This window comes from Desmodus rotundus, chromosome 7 (assembly GCF_022682495.2).
Source record: "Desmodus rotundus isolate HL8 chromosome 7, HLdesRot8A.1, whole genome shotgun sequence".
NCBI lineage: Eukaryota > Metazoa > Chordata > Mammalia > Chiroptera > Phyllostomidae > Desmodus > Desmodus rotundus.
Window position 1 is genome coordinate 4667898 of NC_071393.1, and position 21116 is coordinate 4689013.

At 51.5% G+C, this 21116-nt stretch overlaps 1 protein-coding gene across 4 annotated transcripts in view; it reads right to left on the reverse strand.

The window, feature by feature from the left end:
* HVCN1 (hydrogen voltage gated channel 1) overlaps positions 1–20359 on the reverse strand; it is a 26230-nt gene extending 5871 nt beyond the window's left edge. Inside the window, exons 1-5 of one of the 4 annotated variants that reach the window (XM_045200780.3) lie at positions 20250–20359; positions 19636–19712; positions 15362–15401; positions 5021–5302; positions 245–349 (exon numbers count right to left, since the gene is read on the reverse strand). In XM_045200780.3, coding sequence (XP_045056715.2) covers positions 245–349; positions 5021–5302; positions 15362–15382 — 408 coding nt within the window. In that variant the 5' untranslated portion in view covers positions 15383–15401; positions 19636–19712; positions 20250–20359. Of the gene's footprint in view, positions 1–244; positions 350–5020; positions 5303–8433; positions 8577–15361; positions 15402–19635; positions 19713–20136; positions 20205–20238 lie in introns of those variants that run through there. The other 3 variants (XM_053928216.1, XM_053928215.1, XM_053928217.1) reach the window with 3 other exon arrangements.
* Between the last annotated feature and the right edge of the window lie 757 nt (positions 20360–21116).

A 21116-nucleotide genomic window follows, 5' to 3' on the forward strand; every position in this document is an offset into this window, starting at 1 on the left:
GGAATCAGAGATGCGCTCCAGCTCAGTGGTCTGGGATAGCCATCGAGTGACACAGGAAAGTCTCCTGCTTATAGGAAATGCTCATCTACAATTTGGAAAGGAAGACATTTCCTCTGCCCTTTGACTTAAAGCACCCACACTCCTCTCTCATGAGGCCTCAAGGTGGCTGTTTTCTGCCCCACTCTGTCCCCCCTTGGTACAGATCACAGAAGTGAACTGTATGAAAAGGTTGGTGACAGCCTACCCTGGCGGCGTAGTTATTCTTGTCGGGCTGGATGATCTTCAGGTCCAGGATGAGCTCGGCCAGCACCAGGAGGGCGTCCAGAACGACCAGGCAAATGATGATGACCTGCGGACAGAGGCAAGGAGCGGGAAACCGTGAGACCGAGATGGAGACCCGCCTCCCATCTCTTAATTTAATTGATTTTTTAGAGAGAGAAAAAAAGTATCAATTTATTGTTCCACTTACTTACCCACTTATTGGAAGCTTCCTGTATGTGCCCTGACCGAGGATCGAACCCACAACCTGGGCATATCAGGATGATGCTCTAACCAAAGGAGCTACCCAGCCAGGGCTCTCATCCCATCTTTAAAGGGCTGGTTTTGAAACATCTGGATGACACCACTAGGGGAAAATGTCAAAAATGGGAGGCTGCTCACCATAGCCTGAACACCCTGCAGGGAGCCCACTGGGGGCCGACTCCTTTCCACAGAAGTGGCAGAAGCCCCTCTGCCTCCTGGCCGCCTTCCCAGCTTGTCTGCCTCCAACCAGTGCCTGTCCCAGGACATCTCTGTACAGCTCACTCACTGACCCTCCGTCGCTGCTCTTCTCTTTCCTACTTGTTCCCTGCTTCTCAGCGTCTCTCAAACAAACGGCTAATTCCTAAATGGCAAAAAATAGGTAATAAAAAAGTTTCGGCATATTTTTATTTTTCTAGTTCTGTGAATTGCTCTTGTTAGGGTGAGCCCAGAAAAGATTCTCAGTAAATAACCAAACACATCCAGCCTCAGAGAAGGGAGCTGTGGAGGGAACCTCCCAGGACTGCCCACTGCAGGCGGGTCACAGCAACGCCCACTGTGCACATAAAACAGCTTCAGTCCAGATCCCTGAGGTACCTGCCCCAGTGGGGTGGAGAACTGAGAACAGTTGTCAGAAGGTCAATGTCAAAAAAAAAAAAAAGAAAAAAGAAAGACAGACAATGTCAGGCCCTGCTGGCAGAGGAGGGTGGTAGGGACTGGGGCGGAGAGAGCAGGTGAGCTCAGTGATGGTGGCGGTCACGGTGATGGAGGTGGTGATGACTCTGGTGAGGACACTAGCAGCAGGGTGGAGGTGACGGTGTTCAGCGAGACCATGGAGACGACGTGGGGGTGATGGACATGGCGGCAATGGGGGGAACCCCAGAGGGCACCATGTGACTTTCTTTGGAGCCTGTGGGCCCCTACTTGCTTCCTCCAGGGCCCTGCCTTTTATGCTGCCCAGGGCACAGACTCCAGCCTCTGGAGGCTAATCTTGCCTTCACCTTGGCAGTTTCTGCAGTTTCGGGGTGAAATTCTACACGTTCAGGCCTATGTAAGAACGGACTATAAACCTTTTGAGCACTTCAACCTGTAGCTAATTATTTCAGCAATTAAATTACTTGATGACATGGTTTATGGTGAAATTGCACGGCAAATTGCTTTTCAGTGAAGTTCCCACACATATCCAAATTCAGCAGCTTAACAAAGATCCAAGCTTTTGGTGGGTATTCTTCCCCTATTCTTTTTCTTTCTTCCTCCTTGGTTTTATTTTAGAGCAAAGGGGTCTGACTTAAAACCAAGGCACAGGAATATTAAAAAAATACTGACTACTGAGCCATAAAGAGAAATGAAGCGCTGATACATGCTACAGCGTGCAGGAGCCTAGAAAACATCGTGCGAACGTGAAAGATGCCAGACACAAAAGACAAGGTGTATTGTATGATTGTATTCATGCAAAATGTCCAGAACAGGAAACTCTACAGACTCAGAAAGGTTAGTGGTTGTCGGGCTGGGAGGTGGTTGTTTACTGGGGACCGACTCCCCTTTCAGGGTGACAAACACGTTCTGGAATGAGACAGTGGCGATGTTGGCAGGACATGGTGAATGTGCCAAATAAACGCCACGGAATTATTCACTTTGAAATGCTGAACTTTATGCCATGTGACTCTCACATCTGAAAAGAGAGACAGACAGGCTCAAGGTCACAAAACTACAATGCCCGGGTCCCCGCCCGGGCCTCTCTGACCCGGAATCTGGCAGTTCACAAGGCAGTACTATTTCTGAGGGGAGTCACACACAGAGAAAAATCCTGAGAATTCAGGGAGGCTGGTTCATTCCAAATCCCTCCCTGGCAAAGACGGCCACAGCCGCAGCAGAATGCGGTGGTCTGCGTGCAGGCTACGGGGTGGCTGGTCCTGGACCAGCTCTCAGCTCCCTCCTTGGCCTGGACCTTGCATACTGCTCCCAACTCGGCTGAGCCTCAGCCTTAACTCTCAGCTTCAGTGTCCTCCTGGGGAAATGGGGTTGGTCACATTTTCCACCCCAGAGCGACAACGGAGTATTACATGAGGCAATGAGAGGTGCTTAGCACAGGGCCCAGCCCCAGGGAGCCGGTAATAAACGTGAAGCTCCCCCACCTTCACGGCGGTGGTCCGCTGGCCTGGTTACCCTGTCCACTGTGGTTTCCATGCGGGCCTGATCCTCCCTGTATTTTCTCCCTTGGTTGTGCCATCCCATCTGAGAAGTGACAGCAGTAAAATCTACACATCACATCACCGTGGCCACCTCAAACCATGTGGAACAAGTGGCGACCGCATCTAAGAAAGGGATTCCAGAACTCGTATACTGGTTCTCTGGCCAGAGCTCAAACCCCCGAACCTGTATCCCCTGTGCCGAGGCGGCCCCCCTGCTGCTATCTGAGCCCCTCTCCAAATCTGCTCCTGTGGCCCCCTCCCACCCACAGGGAGGACCTTCCATGGCTGCCCACTGCCCAGGGAAGACGACATTCCAGTGCCTCCTCTCTTGCCAAGTGGCCCCTCTTCTCACCATACAAGTGCCACATGGACCTCTCTCAAGTCCCCAACCACTGCAGACACCTGGCCACCTGGGACCCTGAGCAACATGGCCATCTGCCTGGAAAGCTCCCTGCTCCCCTCCACAGAGCTCGCTCCTGCCCAGCCTGCAGGTTTGGGGTGGAACGTCGCCTCCTCCACCACAGTTCTCTGTACCCCCCAATCCTAGACAGGTCTCCTCCACCCTGAGACTCTCACAGCCCCCTTCTGTTTGCCTGCTGAGGGCTTCTCTCCTCTTGTGGCCAGCCTCTGTCTGGGTGAGTTCTGGAACGACTGCCTCGCTGAGCACGGATCCTCTGGGTGAGTGAAGGCTGGGACGTGTCCATCATGCTCGCCGCTGTGTCCCCAGCCCACGGGTGCTAAGAAATGACTGTTAAGTGAATGGATAAACATCTCTACTTATTTCATGGCAGTCAGTCTTCTTTTTCTCCAGCACTAGTGTCTCGGGGGTCCCAGCCCATGTGGCCGGGTGGGCCGAGTCAGGAGAGAGGGGAACCTCCCAGAGGGGCGTGGTCCAGGGCTCCCCTTGCAGCTGGCAGGAAGTTGGCTCCTTCCTTCTGCTCCTGAAATTGAGGGTTTGGGATTTCAACCCCAACAACTTAATGCCACGTTTCCTTTCCTGTCACGGCCACAGAGCAGAGCACCGTGCTGGGTGGCAGGGCCTGCATTCCTTCTCTAAGCCACACGAAAGTGATGAAAGCCCAAAACAAATGTTTCCTATTTTATCCGGGAACAAAGTCAGGGATGGGAGAGGTAAGGGCTGCTTCTCTCTGCTTCCAGAAAGGACCTTGGCTCTTGGTAGGAACTGGATTATCTCGGGCCAGGGTCCCCAAAAGGGCTCCACTTGGCAACTGGGCTGACAAGGGGCTGCGAGCTTCCCCAGTGTCCCTGGGCCTCCCGCATTCTCCTAGAACTCAGACATGCTCCTAGACATTGGCTTGGCCACCTGAGGGCTGGGAGGTGGGGTTCAGACGGCTGGCCAGACTCAACCTGCACTGGTCCTTCGAAAATCAGAAGATGTGAGGACAAATCCTGAACTCTGTAGAGAGTCCCATGCCCTTCGCTGTCTTTCGAAGTCCGCATCTCCCTCCCCTGTCCTCCCCGTAACCACACTGGGAAGTCGGCAGTGTGTTGAGGCCGGCCGGTCTTTCAGGCATCGCCCTGCACAAGAAGAGCCTGAGGCCCCCACAGCGTCGAGTCGGTGAGGCATGGGACCCTCTCGGCCTTGTTAACTCAGGGCTGGCACAAAACATTTTCTGAATGAATGCAAGCACGTTTTTTCTGCCTCCAATTCTTACCCTTTAATTTACTTGGTGAGTACGTGTGTGGTACAATTTGCATGACACAAAATTCACCCTTTTCAGCATTTTAAAGTTGGCATAAAGTTCAGCAGGTTGTGGGGCTGTCAGTACCACGTAGCTCCAGAACATTTTCACCGTCCCAAACGCGAGCCCTGTAGCCACCGCGAGGTCACTGCCCATTCCTCCCTCCCTCCTACCTGTGAATACCACCATCCCACTCTGTCTCTACAGTCTGGCCTGTTATGGACATTTCATATAAATGGAATCACTTCATACACATAGCCTTTGGTGTCTGGCTTCTCTCACTCAGCATCGTGTTCTCAAGGTTCCTCCACATTGTAGCCGGTGTCAGGGCTTGTTCCTTTTTATAGCTGAGTATGGATAGACCACACTTTGTTCAGCCAAGCATCAGATGACGGGCCTTTAAATTATGATTTATTTAATCCCTGACAGCATGGGACCTGCCCTGTGTGCCCAGTGCTGTCCAGGCGCCTGGCACGTGGTCAGTGCTCGGGGCACACGTGCACCGTGAATGAGGCAGTGGCCCCAGGCGGGCCCCCACCCTGGCCTTGTGACTCTCAGCTGACAGCTGTGCCCCACCCCAGGCATCTCGGGCCTCTGCCCACCTACCTGAAACCTGTGGGAGCTGAAGAGCTTCCTCAACGTGGCCCTGAAGTCTAGGTGGTGCTTGGGCGGGGAAGCAGGGGCCGGGTTTGGATCAGCAGCTCTGCCCTCCTCGCCCGAGGCGGGTGTTTGTGGAGGCTGCTCCTCCTCTTCCTCTTCCTCCTCTTCATTCTCCCATTTCTTGTAGTTGACGTTCCAGGCATGGTAGTCATCGCCAACAACGGTGAAGTGCTTCAGGAACTTGCTCATCCTCTCGGCGGGAGCCACCTTGGCCCTGCGAGTGACCGTCTAAAGGAAGGGGACAGAGAGTGAGCGCTCAAGCAGGGCGGCCCGCTGCAGAGCCCATCCAGACCACTCGGACCCCTCTCTCTCTGGCAGGCAGCAGGGCCCTGGCTGGGCCGGGCCACAGGAGTGACGACAGTCCGGTGGCTCAGGGCGCCAAGCGAGCACAGAGGCCGTGAGGTCACAGTGGTTTCTTGTGCTTTTATTTTTGGAAACCAGATTCTCAGTGCTACAGGCAACAGGAAGCACCAGACCCCATCGGGCCTGTCTCTGTGGTCTGGTCGGCAGTCACCAACGGCACTGGCACTATAGCCCAGTGACAAAATACACACCACAGGCCCACGTGTAAAGGCCGGAAGAATAGCCTCATGGTTCAAAGACATCACAACCTGAAAAACCAGAGGTGAGAGTTGGAAGAGGGAGAGGAGGCCAAAAGTAAAAGTACTCAGAGTTTCACAGAAAAGTGAACACCCCCCAACCCTGCTTCATGCTGCAGATTGATGCTTAAAAGGTGAGAAGCAAATGGATTTTTCCTAGGTTCGGCCAGTGTGGTTTTAAATACACTGTGGATAGTTGTTTAAAAACAGATGACTTCAAAGCAAAAAGCAAAGAACCCTCCCCTCTTTACCCTGATAATACATTTTTTATAAAGTTCAATAATGGCCCTGGCTGGTGTGGCTCAGTGGATTGAGTGCGGGCTGCGAACCAAAGGGTCGCCGGTTCAATTCCCAGTCAGGGCACATGCCTGGGCTGCAGGCCAGGTCCCCAATGAGGGCCATGTGAGAGGCAATCACACACTGATGTTTCTCTCCCTTTCTTTCTCCCTCCTCCTCTCTCTAAAAATAAATAAATAAAATCTTTTAAAAAATAAAGTTCAATAATGAAGACTTTCGGGTATGGGTACTAGAATAGGCAACGTGGTCAGAGGCGCGGGGGAAGAGAGCCCAAAGCAGACCCAGGTCCGTGGGAAAGGCCAGCGAGGCTAGATAAATAAAAGGCCCCCATCCCCCAGCACGCACAGAATCAATTTGGGAGGCAATAGCATTAACAGAGATAAGTGTACTTTTAAAAAAAACTTCAAAAGTCTTAGAGCAAAATATAGACAAGTATCCTCATGACCTCAGGACAGGGAAAAATTGCTTAAAGAAGGCACGAAACCCCAAAGAAATGGGTAGATTTGACTCATCCAAACCAAAAGCTTTTATATCACAGACACCCCTGCCAGGTGGAGACACACACAGAACGGGAGTGAACACCTGCAAGTACTTAAGAGACACAGCGTTAGCGCCCAGAACATATAAAGAAATCTCACCCCAAAAAAGACAATTCCATGGAAAACTAGACCATGGATATTAACAAGCAGGTCACTTAAGAGAAAACGCAAATGGCCACTCAGCTTCGGCACTTGTTGGGAAAACGTGAGACACTGTGACAGCCTCACACGGCTTCACTGCTCAGACTGGCACGCGTTTAAAGGGACAACAGCCCGCGCTGGTGAGGGCGTGACGCTGTGGGGTCTGTAGGACACTGGAGATGAGACTGAACGGCACCACCATGTTTGGAAGCCGTATGGCATTGGTGCTCTGTCGGGATGAAGCTGTGCCTATCTTTCTGAATGATCTAGTGATTCCATCCCCCGATGGGCTAAAAAAGAAACACCCAAAAACAAACAACAAAAAAAACCCAACTCGCTCACATGTGCTCAAATCAGTGGCATGTTCAAGAATGTTCACCACAAATGCGCCCCTAAGTGGTGGGAGACAGAGAAATGGATCTTCTCTATTCGTGCGAAGGAAACTATACAGCAGTTAAAATGAACGCACTGTGTCTTTCTCTATCACTGAGGACATCCCCGTGTACCTGCTCAGCTGCACTAGACACAGCCGACCACTCGTTCCCTCTAACCCTTCCTTCACTGGCTTCTGGGATTCCACACTCTCCTGGTTTTGCTCCTACCTCAATGGTTGCTTCTTGCTGGTCTGTCTTGCTGGATGCCTTTGCAGGGGTGTCCAACCTGTGGCCCACGGGCCGCATGCAGCCCAGGATGGCTATGAATGCAGCACAACACAAAATCATAAATTTACTTAAAACATTATGAGATTTTGTGTGTGTGTGTGATTACATATCTCAACGTATTTAACGTGTGGCCCAAGAAAACTCTTCTTCGTCCAGTGTGGCCCAGAGACGCCCAAAGGTTGGACACCCCTGCGAGAGGACACCTTATACTGAAGCATCTGCGTTCCCAGGGCTCGGGCCTGTGGCTACCTCTCTCCTCTGTGCTGCGTTCCAGGCGGATCTCACTCAGCAGCATGGCTTCAAAGGCCTCTCCACACTGAGGATGCGTTACTATTCAACCCTATCTCCAGTCCCAGTCTTTCACCTGGACTTCAGACACGACACCAGCTGTTTACAGGACATCACCCTTAGTTACCTCACATCTATCTTTTTTTTTTTTATCCTCACCTCAGGACATGCTTATTGATTCTAGAGAGAGGGGAAGAAAGGGGGATAGACAGGGAGAGAAATATCGATGTAAAAGAGAAGCATCAATTGGTTGCCTCTTGTATGCACCCCAACCAGGGACTGAACCCACAACCTAGGCACGTGCCCTGACCGGGAATTGAACCGGCAACCTTTCAGTTTACAGGATGATGCTCCAACCAACTGAGCCTCACCAGCCAGGTCCCTAACAGCTATCTTAAACCCTTGCAAGTCCAAAACAGAATTATTCACTCATCACCCAAACCTTCCGCATCTCAACTGCCAGCATTTCATTGGTCTGCTTCCTTAGGCCGATAACCTTGGCATTATTCTTGACCCTCCTTTCTCTCACTCTCGACATTTGCCCCTACCAGTAAATTTTGTTGGCTCCACCTTCAAACGACATTCTAGGTGAGACCACTACTCCCGTCTCCATTGCTGTTCGTAGTTCCAACCAATCATTTCTTGCCATCTCTTGCAGCAGCCTCCCACCTCCTCCGAGTGTCCACTCTCCACTCAGCAACCAGGAAAAACTTTCTCAAACGTAAATGAGATCATGTCACATGTCCATCCTTGGAACCCTCAAATGATTTTTCAGCAGACCCAGGTGCCTCTCCCTAGAATTCTCTTCCCCTTGACATCTGCAGGGCTCATACCTTTTAGGCCAGGCTTCTGCTCAAATATCACCTCCTCTGAGAGCTTGTCTGGTCACCCTCCCCTGTCGCACTGTGTTCCCCTTATCCTGCTCCATTTATCTCTATTCGCACTTCCTGCTATTCGACATTATCCACGTACTTGTTTATCTGTTTAGTACCTGCCTCCCCAGCTGGACTGTGAGCTCCATGAGAAGGAATGGGACTTTTCCTGCCGCTGTACCCTCAGTTCCCTGCACTTAGTGGACACTCAAAACCATTCAGATATTTAAGGGACTGAATGAATATCCCAATGTGGTTAAATTTAAAAAAATATGTTGAGTATAAAAGGGAGCCCCTGATTTGAGACTTCCTCAGGTGCTAAGAGACCCAAGGAGAACAGGTGACCCCTTCATCACCTCCCCAGGGTGAACCTTCTGACTCCCCGTCCATGATCCTGGGGCCTGTCTGGCTCTCTTCTCCCACCCCCACTATCCACTTCCTCCTCCACCACCACCTCGGCCAAGCCTCCATCCTCTCGTCCAGAACACTGCAACAGCGTCCCACCCATCTCTCTCCTTCCATCCAGTTCTTCCAGCACATTCTCCACCCAGCAGCCTGAGTGGCTTTTATAAACCCTCACCTCTGACCATATCACTGCCCCCTTCACTTTGGTCATTGAATAAACACCCAAGATCTTTCCAATGATGTATGCGGCCCTGAGAGGTTTGGCCTTATCTCCCACCCCATGACCACACCCCAGCTACGCTGGCTGCCCTCTGTCCCTCCAACGTGCCACTCTCCCTGCCTCTTAAGCCTCATGGGGGCTCTTCCCTCAACCTGGAATGTTCTCTCCCCACTCTGAGCTTGGCTCACTCTTCCTCATGCTTGAAGACTCAGCCAAAATGTCCCTTCCTCCTAGAGGCCCTTCTTGACCCCTAAAATCTAAGTCAGACCCCTCTGAATTTTATAACCTCTCTTTATATTCTTTATTTTTCCTTTGAGAGCCCTTATCACAGTTTCTAACTGGAAATTTTTTGTGTGTGGCTGTTTGTTTATTACTTCTCCTTCCACACTAGCAATTAAGCTCCATGCAGGTAGAGTCTGCATCGGCAGAGTCCCACCTGACCCCTGACTTAGAACAGGAGCCTCACCCTGTTGGCTGAGGGCGTTGGTAGACGGTCTCCCAGGCGGAAGTACAGCTTGTCTCAGGCGGGACTCTCCATCACTGGGTTCCCAGGGCTGGCCGAGGGCCAGGACTGTGGCTCCCCTGTGGCCCTCTGGGTGGCTGCTGGCCATGTTTTCCCATAACACCGCACCTGGCAGATGGAACCCTCTGGTGCTAGTTTTCAGTGTGGCAGGAGCCTGCGGGTGCCTTGCAAAAACCACATTTATATTCTACAGGAGAGGAAATTTTTCTTTCTGAAACTTGTGGTCAGTAAAGAGGCAACTTTTAGTAATTTGGGATGAAAATATTTACAGCGCCCAGCAGAGCAGAAAACTCTGGTTTTAAGTCAAAAAATCCGTCATTTCAGAAGCAGCAAAGTTCCAGAAAGGGGCCAAAATACAGTTCTTCACGAAAACGTTTCGGGCCTCTGAAGTTCACCACCCACCCTGGACCCTCGCTGTACTGGAAGGAAGGGCTGACTCCATGAGTGAGGCAGAGCCCCGCCCTCAGTGCCCAGCCTCCAGCAGCCCCTCTGCAGTGACCACCATCTTTTTTCAGCTTCGAAAACTCTCATCCCCACTCCTCTGGCTGCGTCACCATCTGGGTTGCTTCACTTCTCTGCTGTTGCCTCCTGCTGGCCTCCAACCCCCAGCCTTTCCATTCACATGAGCTGATGCGGCTTTTCCTGTGCAGCTTGAGCTACACTGAGTCGTTTCTGTCACTTGCAACCCTAAGAGCCTAGGCGAGTGCAGTCCCCTGGCCCTGGAAACCTCCCACCTGCACCGCCCCTGCATTAACCCTTGCAGTCCCACTACATCCGGACCCTACTCGCTCTGGGGTCACCTTCCTATCAGACCCCACAACTGCGGTTCCTGTCTGCGTGACTGCACCCTGTCGCACTGCTGACTCGGTTCTTTTGACAGCCTCGCCTCTTGACTTTTCCCCTATCTCTGGCCGCCCTTCTCAGTGTCTGGTACCATGTCCCTGCCCCCAGGCCATCTGAAGTCCTTGACACCCTGAGACTGTCCTGGTGCAGGGTGACTCTCCCCCTCTGGTGGGCTCTGCACACCTGTGTTCTCAACATTGCTCATGTTCAAAGTCTCAGCCAGACCTCAGGTATCGTGCCCGAGTCTGCTGTGACCCAAACTGAACGAACTTCTTCATGTATTTTTTAATTTACTTTTAGAGAGGGGGAGAGAGAAAGGCAGGGAAAGAAACATCAATGTGTGGTTGTCTCTTGCGTGCCCCCTACTGGGGACCTGGCCCACAACCCAGGCATGTGCCCTAACTGAGAATTGAACCAGTGACCCTTTGGTGCGTAGGCCAGGGCTCAATATCCACTGGGTCTCACCAGCCAGGGTTAAACTGAATGGACTTCTTATCCTTTCCCCATATCCATTCCTTCCTCCATGTTCCCCTAGGGTGTGACATCATAGCCATCCTGCTGCCCAAGCCCAGAGCCAATGGCCACCCCTAGCTCCTCTCTCTCCCTCAAGCTCATCGATGTCACCTCTTCATCGCCGCTCACCCTCCACCTCTTCTCCATCTAACCCCCTCTGACCCTCAAGATACCTGTATCCGCCTCCTCATGCAGCCTCCTGCCCCCATCCTTCTTCCGCACAGTGGTGGCCAGAATCACCTTTCCCCACTGCCCACGTTTCTCAATTGCCCCCACCACTGCCTTCCGTCCCCCCACCCCCATGCCTGCCAACCGCTGCCTTCAGGACAAAGGCAGAGCTCTCTGGGCCTCCCCAGGCTATGGTCTCCTCCCAGCCTCAGGCGTCCTCTGCCTATCTCACCCTGGTTCTCTTTCAGGCCTTAGATTTCACACCTAGATTTTACCTCCCCTGGGAGGCCTTCTTTAACCGCTGCCCCTGGGCTGAGGGCCCTTCCTCTATTTCCGCATCACACCACTTACTCACGAGCACTGTGCCTCTCAGAGGTGCCTGTCTCCTGCACTGCCCTGCCAACTCTGGGGGGCCGCGGGCAGACACAGTCACAGGGAGGGGCTCAACAAATATCTAATAGACAAACTAACCAAAACCCCACAAGCGCTTACCCCTCTTTTACACATGACAGGTATTATACCAGAACAACTACCACTACCTGGGAGAGAGGGAAGAAACGAGAAAAACAGACCTAGAAGAGATAGAGAAAACATGTCCTCCCGAACGTCTATTTTTACGGGCTCTGGGGCTGCATCTGTAGGAGGGGAAGTCCCTGTTACACGGTCATCCAGAAAATGGCACTTTTTAAGAAATTCAGCCGATTCCTGATTCCCAGGGCCCAATGTCTTTTAACTCCCCATTTTCCTATTCTCTCTCAGAGCTCAACTTTTGGGGACTTGATGTGCTTATCATCCAAACCCCCTCCCCAAAGCCGCCGACAAGACACAACAGCAGCGGCATCTATTACTACTCATTGCTATTGGTATTATTTGTTACATTAGCATAACCCTAAGTCATGGAAAGGTGCCATTTCATTTAAATTCCTAACCCTCTGAGGTCCAGGCCATAATTTTGGGCCTTGGTAAGGGAGGTGCCACGTCCTAAGTCACACACTTGGAAAATGGCAGAGCCAGGATCTGCCCCCTGTGCTGTGTGACTCTTTAGAACACGGGACCCAGAAAAAGCCAGGCAGCCAGTCACTGGACAGCTGCATGCCAGGATGTCAGGGGTTGAATTGCGGTCGCCCTAAAATTCACAGCCACCTGGAACCTCAGGATGTGACCTTACTAGGCATAATATGGGTCTTTGCAGGTGTAATTAATGTGGCCTGTGTGACCCTGGCTGGAGCCCAGTTTCCTCCAGGCATTACCCCATGCACCTTTTCCCTTTGCTGATTTTAATTTGTGTCCTTTTGCTGCAATAAATCACAGCCATCAGTCAAACTCTGTGCTGAGTTCCATGAGCTCCCCGAGTGGAACGTTGAACCTGGGGTGAACTTGGGGAGCTCTGACCTGCTCCCTTATTTAAAAACTCTTCTCTGGCTTCCCACTGCTTTTAAAAATAAAGACCCAAGGGCCTTCCAGAGGCCCATTCTGCATGCCGAGGCCTGCGTCTGCCTGTCTGATATTGCTTTCCACCACCCTCCTCTGTGTCGAGGTCCCGTGTCTCTGCTCAGCCCTCTGCACTCAAGTTCCTTCAACCACAGACCTTTGTAACTTTCCTCTGCCTGAAATTCCCACTGCTCTTCCACTTTGTCATCCATCTTCTTTCTCCCCTTTAGGAAGTCTTTCTCCAGCATCCCGGAGCATCCCTGCTCCAGGAAGCTGACCAGGCACCTCCTCCTCTGCACTCATGCAGGGCTCCTCTCTCCCCTGCAGTGGGTTCAGGTCCACCTGTCTGTGTCTGTTGGGAGTCTGTTGCCCCCATCAGGGCAGAGGCCAGGTGGGTTCCTGCTCAGGCAGTAGCCTACAGGTCCCCACTAAACACACCTAGGGGGTGGCTGCATCCCTGGCAGGAAGATCCCCTCCCCCACCCCAGCCCCTGGGGATCTGTGTTCTGAGGAATGCCTATTTTTAAAATCAGGGAAGTCTTTAAATAAGCGTAACAGTTTTTCCTTCTCTAGGGTGGAGAGGAAGTTTGAGGCTCACAGAAACAACCACCGGTGACAGCTGACCAGCTTTGGGGGAGGAGGTTGCTGCTTGTGCGCTGAGGGGCCAGGCTGGCAGCCCAGGTACCCACACCCTGTCCCCTGGAGCCCGGCACCACATCACTTCTCTCCTTCCCCTGCAGGGTCAGGGTCCCTCCTGTCTTGATAAAGCTCTGCCAACCCAGCAAGACAATCACGAGGCTGGGTGGGCACAATGTGCGAGATAATATCTATAGCCGAAGAAATCTCAGTGATCGTAACTGGAGCACCTGCCATTTCTGAGTTCTGTGCAAAGCCCTTTAAACCACACTGCAAAAACTCCATGAAGTGGGGGCCTGAGTCTCCATTGACAGGTGAGGAACCCAGGAACAGGGAGGCCAAGCAACATGCCCCAGGTCCCACAGCCAGTGAGACACAGAGCTCAGTTTCTGACCCAGGGGGCCGGGCCCAGAGCCACCTTTTTTTGTTTACAAAAGCAAAGAAAGAAAATGAAAGCAGAGGAAGAAAAAAAATGAAGTTATCCAGCTAGAAAATAAGATCTACCCCAAGTGTGAATGAGTCATCTGGGTGATTCCACCCCCCAGGGTCTAAGCAATGTTGTGGCCAGCGAGAGGTCAGGATAAACACTTCGGGGCACCCATTTTTCTTGTATCACAGCCTAACCAGTGGCTCTTTGCCCTGGCCGCACATTGGAACCACACAGAAGCTTTAAAGACCCTGATGCCCGGGCCCCATGGCCCAGGATCGTGATTCAGTTGGCCTGGTGGTGGCCTAGGTGTTGGGATCTGCCATGCGCAGCCCAGGTTGAGAACCAGCATGAGGCCTCATGAGAAATGAGCCAAAGGGCTACAGGACTCTGTAAGCACCCCTGGCTCCCATGTTCCCCAGAGGTGAATGGTGACATGCAATCATCTGGGACGAGAAATAGGTCAGCAGATGGGCTGGCTGCAAACCCAGTTACTGTCACGATCAAGTCCACAGCCCCCAAGTTTGAGTGTTTACTGTAGTCGGGCATCCTGCCAAGTGTGTTCCATGCACACTTTTATTTCATCCTCACCATACTCTACAGAGAATTATTGTTCCCATTTTGAAGAAGAGGAAAACTGAGGCCCAGAGAGGTGGGAAGGTGCAGAGAGGGACTCTGAGAAGGACAGGTGTCCCCAGCTGGCTCAGCCCCTCTCAGCAGCTACAGCAAACCAGGACTGAACCACGGCTAAAAACCCCTCCAGTGTCTCCTATAATACAGTTGTTTTTCTTTCAAAAACTAGGAGAGCTGGAAAATTACAAAGCTCCTAAAAGCAATCCTATTAAAATTAAAAAAAAAAACAACACACACAATCAACTCCATAAGAGCGCTGAAAGGAACTTGTTCTCTGAATCAGTTAAGAGGCTTACTTGCTACAAGTGGTCCTGGCCCATATTCCCCAGCCCCGTGTGCTGGCAGACAGGCCCCAAGCCCCAGGAAGGCGCTGGTTCTGCATTCCTGCATTTTCCCACTAGTTAATGTGCATCAGACTTGCTGATACCTTTTTGATGGCCCAGACACTCACCAAGGGGTCACTGCTCTCACGACTGCGTTTTCTGACGGTTCCTCATTTTTCGCACCTTTATCGCCAATTCAAAGACCACATTTTCTCACATTTTAACATTTGTGAAATCTGAATGTTTTCCCATTGACCAGTTTCAGCATCAGTTGTCATATTATATCACAATAAACAGCAGCACTGTTTTTTCTTCTTCACAGTCCATAAATAACAGTGCATCTACAGGCAACGATGTCTTATGTGCTAAGAAATATGGCGCCGTAAGTTAATCGCATTTCTTCCTTTCTATGGGGGATTTCCTTTCCCGTACGTGAGATGATCAGGTTTGATCATAAACAATGCCGTGATTCCCGATACACACCATCTCATTTTCTTCCAGGACAGCTGTGTGGGCTGACCCGGCTCCTCCGCAGATTAGGAATGAGATGGTTTCACCACAGCCTAACCAGCATCGAGCATTTCCACTCGCTCTGTTGGTTCGCCTAATTTAATAGGGAACTACAAAGGAAAGAAAGTATGAGCTGTTTCCACTGGCCCTTCTCTGGCTAATAACGGTAACTGGAACTCAGAGGCATTTTCCCTCCACCCTGTTAGAAACGCCGCACAACGATGTTCTCAAGGCCGCGAGGCTGCAGAGTCATCTTACCTTTTCGTTCCAGGTAGCCATTTTCCTGTCGTCTCCGGCTCTGGAAAATAGTAAAACGTTTGTCCACATCTGTCATCCTGCTGTCATTTGCCTTAGCATGGGCTTCGCAACACTTTCTTACACGTTTTTAAAATATTTTGTAAACTTGACTGAGCGTCTGAAGATAGTAAATAATAAAGCTCAAAGTGTATGTAGAAGGACATACATCCGGGGTATATACCCGAAAGAGCTGAAACAGGCACTCGGTCAAATGCACGCACACAAATATCCGTAGCCAAAAGGCAGAGAGCAACTCAAGTGACCTGTAACAGGTACATAGATTCATAAAGGATGTTACAGCCATACAATGGAATGCCATCCAGCCGTAGAAATACCTTTTATAATATATATAAATATAGAATCATTGTTATACACCCGAAACTAACATAGTCTTGTAGGTCATTTAGACTTCAATAAAAAATTAGTTAAAAAAAAAAAAAGAATCAGCAAGCCTCTAAAACATTATGCTAAGTGAACGAAGCAAGACACAAAACATCACACATGACAATTCCATTGATATGCAATATCCAGAATATGCAACTGTAGACAGAAAGCAGACTGGTGATTGCCAGGGAGCAGGGGAGGGGGAAGTGGGGAGTGAGAGGTCAACGGGGCGGGGCTTCCGTTGGGGATGGTGAAAAGGTTCTGGAACTGGATAGCGGTGGTGTTGTCATTGCATTAAATGCCACTGAACTATTTATGATGCTTAATTTTATGTGAATTTCACTTTAATTAAAATTAAAAAAAAACCACCCAGACATATAGATTGCAGTGTTGAGATTGTTCTGGAAAGCAGCAAAGAATCTAAATGTTCACCAACAGGAGTTTGGTGCAGTTAAGGTACATCTGAGCAGTGGGAGACTCTCCAAAGGGTCGCCGGTTCGATTTCCAGTCAGGGCACATGTGTGGGTTGTAGGCCAGGTCCTCAGTTTCTCTCTCTCTCTTTCTCCCTCCCTTCCCCTCTCCCTAAAAATAAATAAATGAAATCTTAAAAAAAAAAAAAGTAAAAAAAATGTTTGCAAGGATATAGCCAAACTCTTCACAGTGGTTACTGCTTGAGAAAAACAGTGATTTTGGAGTGGGGTGGGCATTTTTTCCTTTTCTCAGCTTTTGGACAGTCTGAACTCTTACAATGACTATGTGTTACTTCTTAAAAATTATTTTTAACATAGTGACACATGCGTGTAGTAAAAATTTAATACAAAAAGATATACTATGACAAGTGAGTTTCCTTCTACCCAATCTTTCCAGAAGCAGCCACTCTGACCCATTTTCTATGCCACCTTGGCAAGCACATGCGAATTTACTCTTTTTCTCTTTCTTTTTCCCTTAAACAAACATGAGTCCAACACTCTGCTCTGAACCTTGCTTATTTCCCTTCAGGGGGTGGTAGGCTGAATAATGGCCCCCTGAAGATGCACACATCCTAAGCCTATTCCTCAGAACCTGGAAATATGTCACTTCACCTGGCAAAAGGGACTTTGCAGATGGATTAGAAAAGGATGCTGAGACCCCCAAGTGCACCCAATGTAATCAGAACGGTCTTGGTAAGTAGAGCAGGAGAATCAGACATGGAAGATGTGACTGGGGAAGCTGAGGTTGGCACCAGAGATTAGAAGGTTTTCTGCTGCTGGCTTTGGAGATGGAAGGGAAGGGATCGAGGTCCAAGGGATGCTGGCAGCCTCTAGAAGCTGATAAGGCAAGGACTCAGCCTCTCCCCTAGAGCCTCCAGAAGGAGGAACGCAGCCCTGCCAATGCCCTGATTTTGGCCCACTGAGACTGCTTTTGGACAGCTGACCACCACCAACCCCCTGCCCCCAGAACGCTAAGGTAATATATTTATGTTGTTTTAAGCCATCAAATTGTGGTCAGTTGTTTCAGCAGCCACAGGAGACTAATACAGTATCTCAGAGATCTTTGCATGTCAGTGTGCTCGAGATCAAGTGCATTGCTTGGAATGACGGCACAGGATTCCCCTGGGGGAACTTGGGTAGCCCCCCTGGTGATCAACATGTAGATCAACCAATCTTTTGCGTGTCCCTATGTTTCAATGAATAACCCTGTGCACCATGTGCTCCTTTTATAATTTTAAAAATTACTGTTTTGGAAAAAAAATTCACAAAGACTTAAAAAAAAGGAGTTTTTTCTCTCCCCACAGTACTGTGCTAATGGACTCTCAAAGAGCTTCTCTTGCTGCTTGACTGGCAGAGCGGTTTTTGCAACCAGCAGAGTTTGGCTCCATGAGTTCCTGTTCAAGCCCCTGGGGGCCCTGACCCTGCTCTCACAAAATGGGCTCAAGTGGAACCATCACCACAAGTGAAGGTGAAGGGAAAAATTAAGGTGCCCTGAAGATTTCCTTCCTTCACAAGACAGGAAATAGAACTAGTACATACGTTGAAAAAGACCCAGCTTCAGTAATTCAAGCAACAGAAAATGTAAACCTATCATGTCCTCCCCATTAAAATAGACAAAACAAATAAAAACGAAAACACCCAATGCTTGTAGGACTATAGAAAAACTTGAACACGTTGCTGAGGATAATTTTTCTAAATAGCTGTCTAGTGGTAAGTGGCATGTGCCTTCAGAATAATCATATCCTTGACTTGAACAATTTGGGAACTATATCTGAAAAGAAATCCCTGGCAATTTGGACAAAAATGGTTAAAGCGAAGTTGGTATTAGGACTAGAACCTGGAAACAGTGCCAGGTCCCATTTTGGGGAAAAACTCAGAAAGGCCGTGGGCAGTTGTGAGGAATGGCAATTCTGAGGTCTGCGTAGAAATGTAGAAAGAATGCTGTTAAGCAATGAGAGGTAGACCTCTGATGGTTGCACACACTGCTTGCAATTGTATAAAATTATCAGAACTTCTACTATGTGCCAGGTACAGTGCCAGGTTCTAGGGAATCCAAAGCTAAGGTCAGGGCCCTGGCAGGCTGACATTTTAGCTGGGGAGACAAATGGGGAACCAAGGAAACACATAAGCAGGGTAACAGTATCCAGGACTAAGCGTGGGAAGGAACAACAGTAATGCAAGAGAGGGCAGGCGAATGTGGCCCCCGCAGTAGGGTGGGCAGGGCAGACTTCTGAGTCTTTTGTGGCAGTCCTGAGGTGCAAGGAGGTAAGTCAAAAGAAGATGGCAGGAAAGAACATTCGGGGCCGGGCTGGGGTGTGTGTGGATGGAGCACGTGCAGAGGCCCTGAGGGAGCAGAGAACTCAGCATCTCCAAGGAGAGAAGTGTGGCTACAATGGGTAGCCAAGTGAGAGGAGAGTGACTGGACAGGGGAGTCAAGCCTCAAGCAGGCCCGATCAATGCTGAGGATCTGGGGGGGTGCAGTGGGGATGGCCACACACAGGACATGCCGAGGGGTAGAACCCGCTGTGGGCCTAGGTGTCAGGACGAGGAGAGCACGTTACACAGCAAAAATGCTCTGGGCTTCCTCCTTCTTGCTAAACCAGTGGTGGGGGAGGGCTTGGGGGAATGCAGAGCAGAGAGGTTCTGGAATTGTGTAAGCTGCAGCCCGAAGACTTTCAAACCCTTGCTCCTGCCAGCCTTTCCTACAAAGCATCACAGCAGAGAGAAGTTGCCACCCCAAGTCTTGGTCTTACTCAAGAAGCTTCAGCCGCCGCCGGTGGCGTTGCCCGGAAACACTGCAGATCTCAGATAGCTCTGACTGACCTCAGGTTAAAGGTGTCCGGGACACAGTAGTGCTCTCAGAGGGGCGGGCATGGGGCTGGAGGGGGTTACGGCTTGGTCCGTGCACTAGGCTAAGCCTTTATACCGATCGTCTCATTAATCTTCTTAGCAATCCTGTGAGGTAGGGACCTTGCCTGACCCCATGGGACAGAGAAGGAAACCAACACACGGACAGGTGAAATCCCCTGGCTGAGCACCAGAGCCCCCTGTGCCCTGACGAGGTGTGGAGGGAAGGCCTCGCAGTTCCTGGAGGGGGCTGCCCTGCTCCCCCCACTCCTGCAGTTTAACCTGCCCCAACCCACCATTCTAATTTCCCAACCCCCTCACCCAGGTGAAGGACCTGCTGCCCTAGGGGTTCTTCCTGCAGGAAGAGCAGTCTGGCTCCTTTCAGCCTCCTCTTGGAACGCTCAGCATTTGGCTTTACCCTACCTCCCTCTCCCCGCGCCGGGCCCAGGCCCCCTGCTTCTCTCCCTGCAGTCTGGGGTGGGGATGGGGCAGGAGAGAGATGAGGAATAAATGGTCTTAGAGGTTCACACCAACCTGGGTTTAAGTTCTGGCTCTGCCTCCTTTGTGACCCAAGGCAAGTGGTTGACGTCTTTAAGTCTTGGTTTCCTCACCTGTAAGAGGGAGACAAGGCTGATACCTCCTCACCTGTGGCTGCTGCCTGGCTGTGATGAAGTGAAGACACCTGGCCCAAACTCTAGACTAACGGACAGTTCTTCAAGTCATTACTCCACTTTCAAGGGGAGATAACTGAGGACTAGAAGCTTCTCTCCCAGTTCCTGTGAGTGTCGTCTCCTGCCCCCCACACCCCCCGCCCCCTGCAATGGATTTAGTATCCCTGGACAAGGCAGGGTTCCGGGGGAAGCCACTGCCCGCCCGCGCTGGGAAACCATAGGACCGAGGGCACCTGCGGGCGGGCTGGGATCCCGCGGGGTCCTCGCAGGGTGGCGGGACCCCGCTCTCCTGAGGGGGGGGTTGGGGCGCAGGGACAAGGGCTGCGCACCAAGAAGGGGCGCGTCCCGCCCCGGGAGCACCTACCTCGCGGTCCGCTCGCCCACGGCAGCCGCTGCAACTGCGAGCGCGCTCGGCCCGGCGCCCCGCCCGCCCCTCGGTCCCTGCCCCTCCCACCCGCCAACGCACACCCGTCTCGCCTCCGGCTCCGGCCTCGGTCTCGGTCCCCTGGTCCTTGTTCTTGCCTGTCTGTGGGTCTCCCTCTTGACTTCTGGCTTTCCCTCAACCGGCCCTCCCGCTCTGCAGGCCCAAGTCTGGCCTGGGCCTCCCTCAGCCCCCCAGATGGACAAAGGTCCCGCCCTTGGAGCCAACCGCGAATCACGAGAATCCTGGCCCCCGCGAGCCTGGGGGAAGGGGTGGGAGGAGGGAGCCACTTCCTCCCGACGGCGGGATCGAGGGGGCAGCACTAGGTCCATCCCCTTTCCCACTCCACTCCCTTGGGAAACAGGCCTGGCTTCTGGCAGCCCACCCCCACCCCCACACTCGTGACTACTTTAGGGGTGACCCTGAATAGCCTTGCTTGTCCCCTGCACAGTATCTGCTATGTGAGCGAGTGGAGGGGGTGCGCCTGGAGTGGGGCTGAGGCTGGAGGTATTGGGTAAAAAGGGGGTGTCCTGCTCCAGGGAACCTTCCTGCCTGCAGCCCGTCCTATGGCCAACTCCTACTCACCTCCCAGGCCCAGTGGTAAGGCCCCTCCCCTGTGGGCCCTCCTTGGCCCAGAATCCGCCAGTACTCCCTGCACCTTATTTTACAGCTCACACTGGAATCTGTTGTTCCACTGGCCTTGGTCTTTCCAAAAAGGTCCCAGACTTCCAAGGGCAGAAGCTATCTGCCTTCCATGCAGCTCCCTGCTCCTGGTCTCGCTGGGGCTGAGAGGAGCCTCAACTCCCTGGAGTTGAATCAGTGCAGGTTACAGCAAACCTAATAACGGCTGAGAACAGCTCAGCTCTGGAGACCGGAAGTGGAGGCTTGGGGGAATCCGTCCCTCGCCTTTTCCAGCTCCCAGA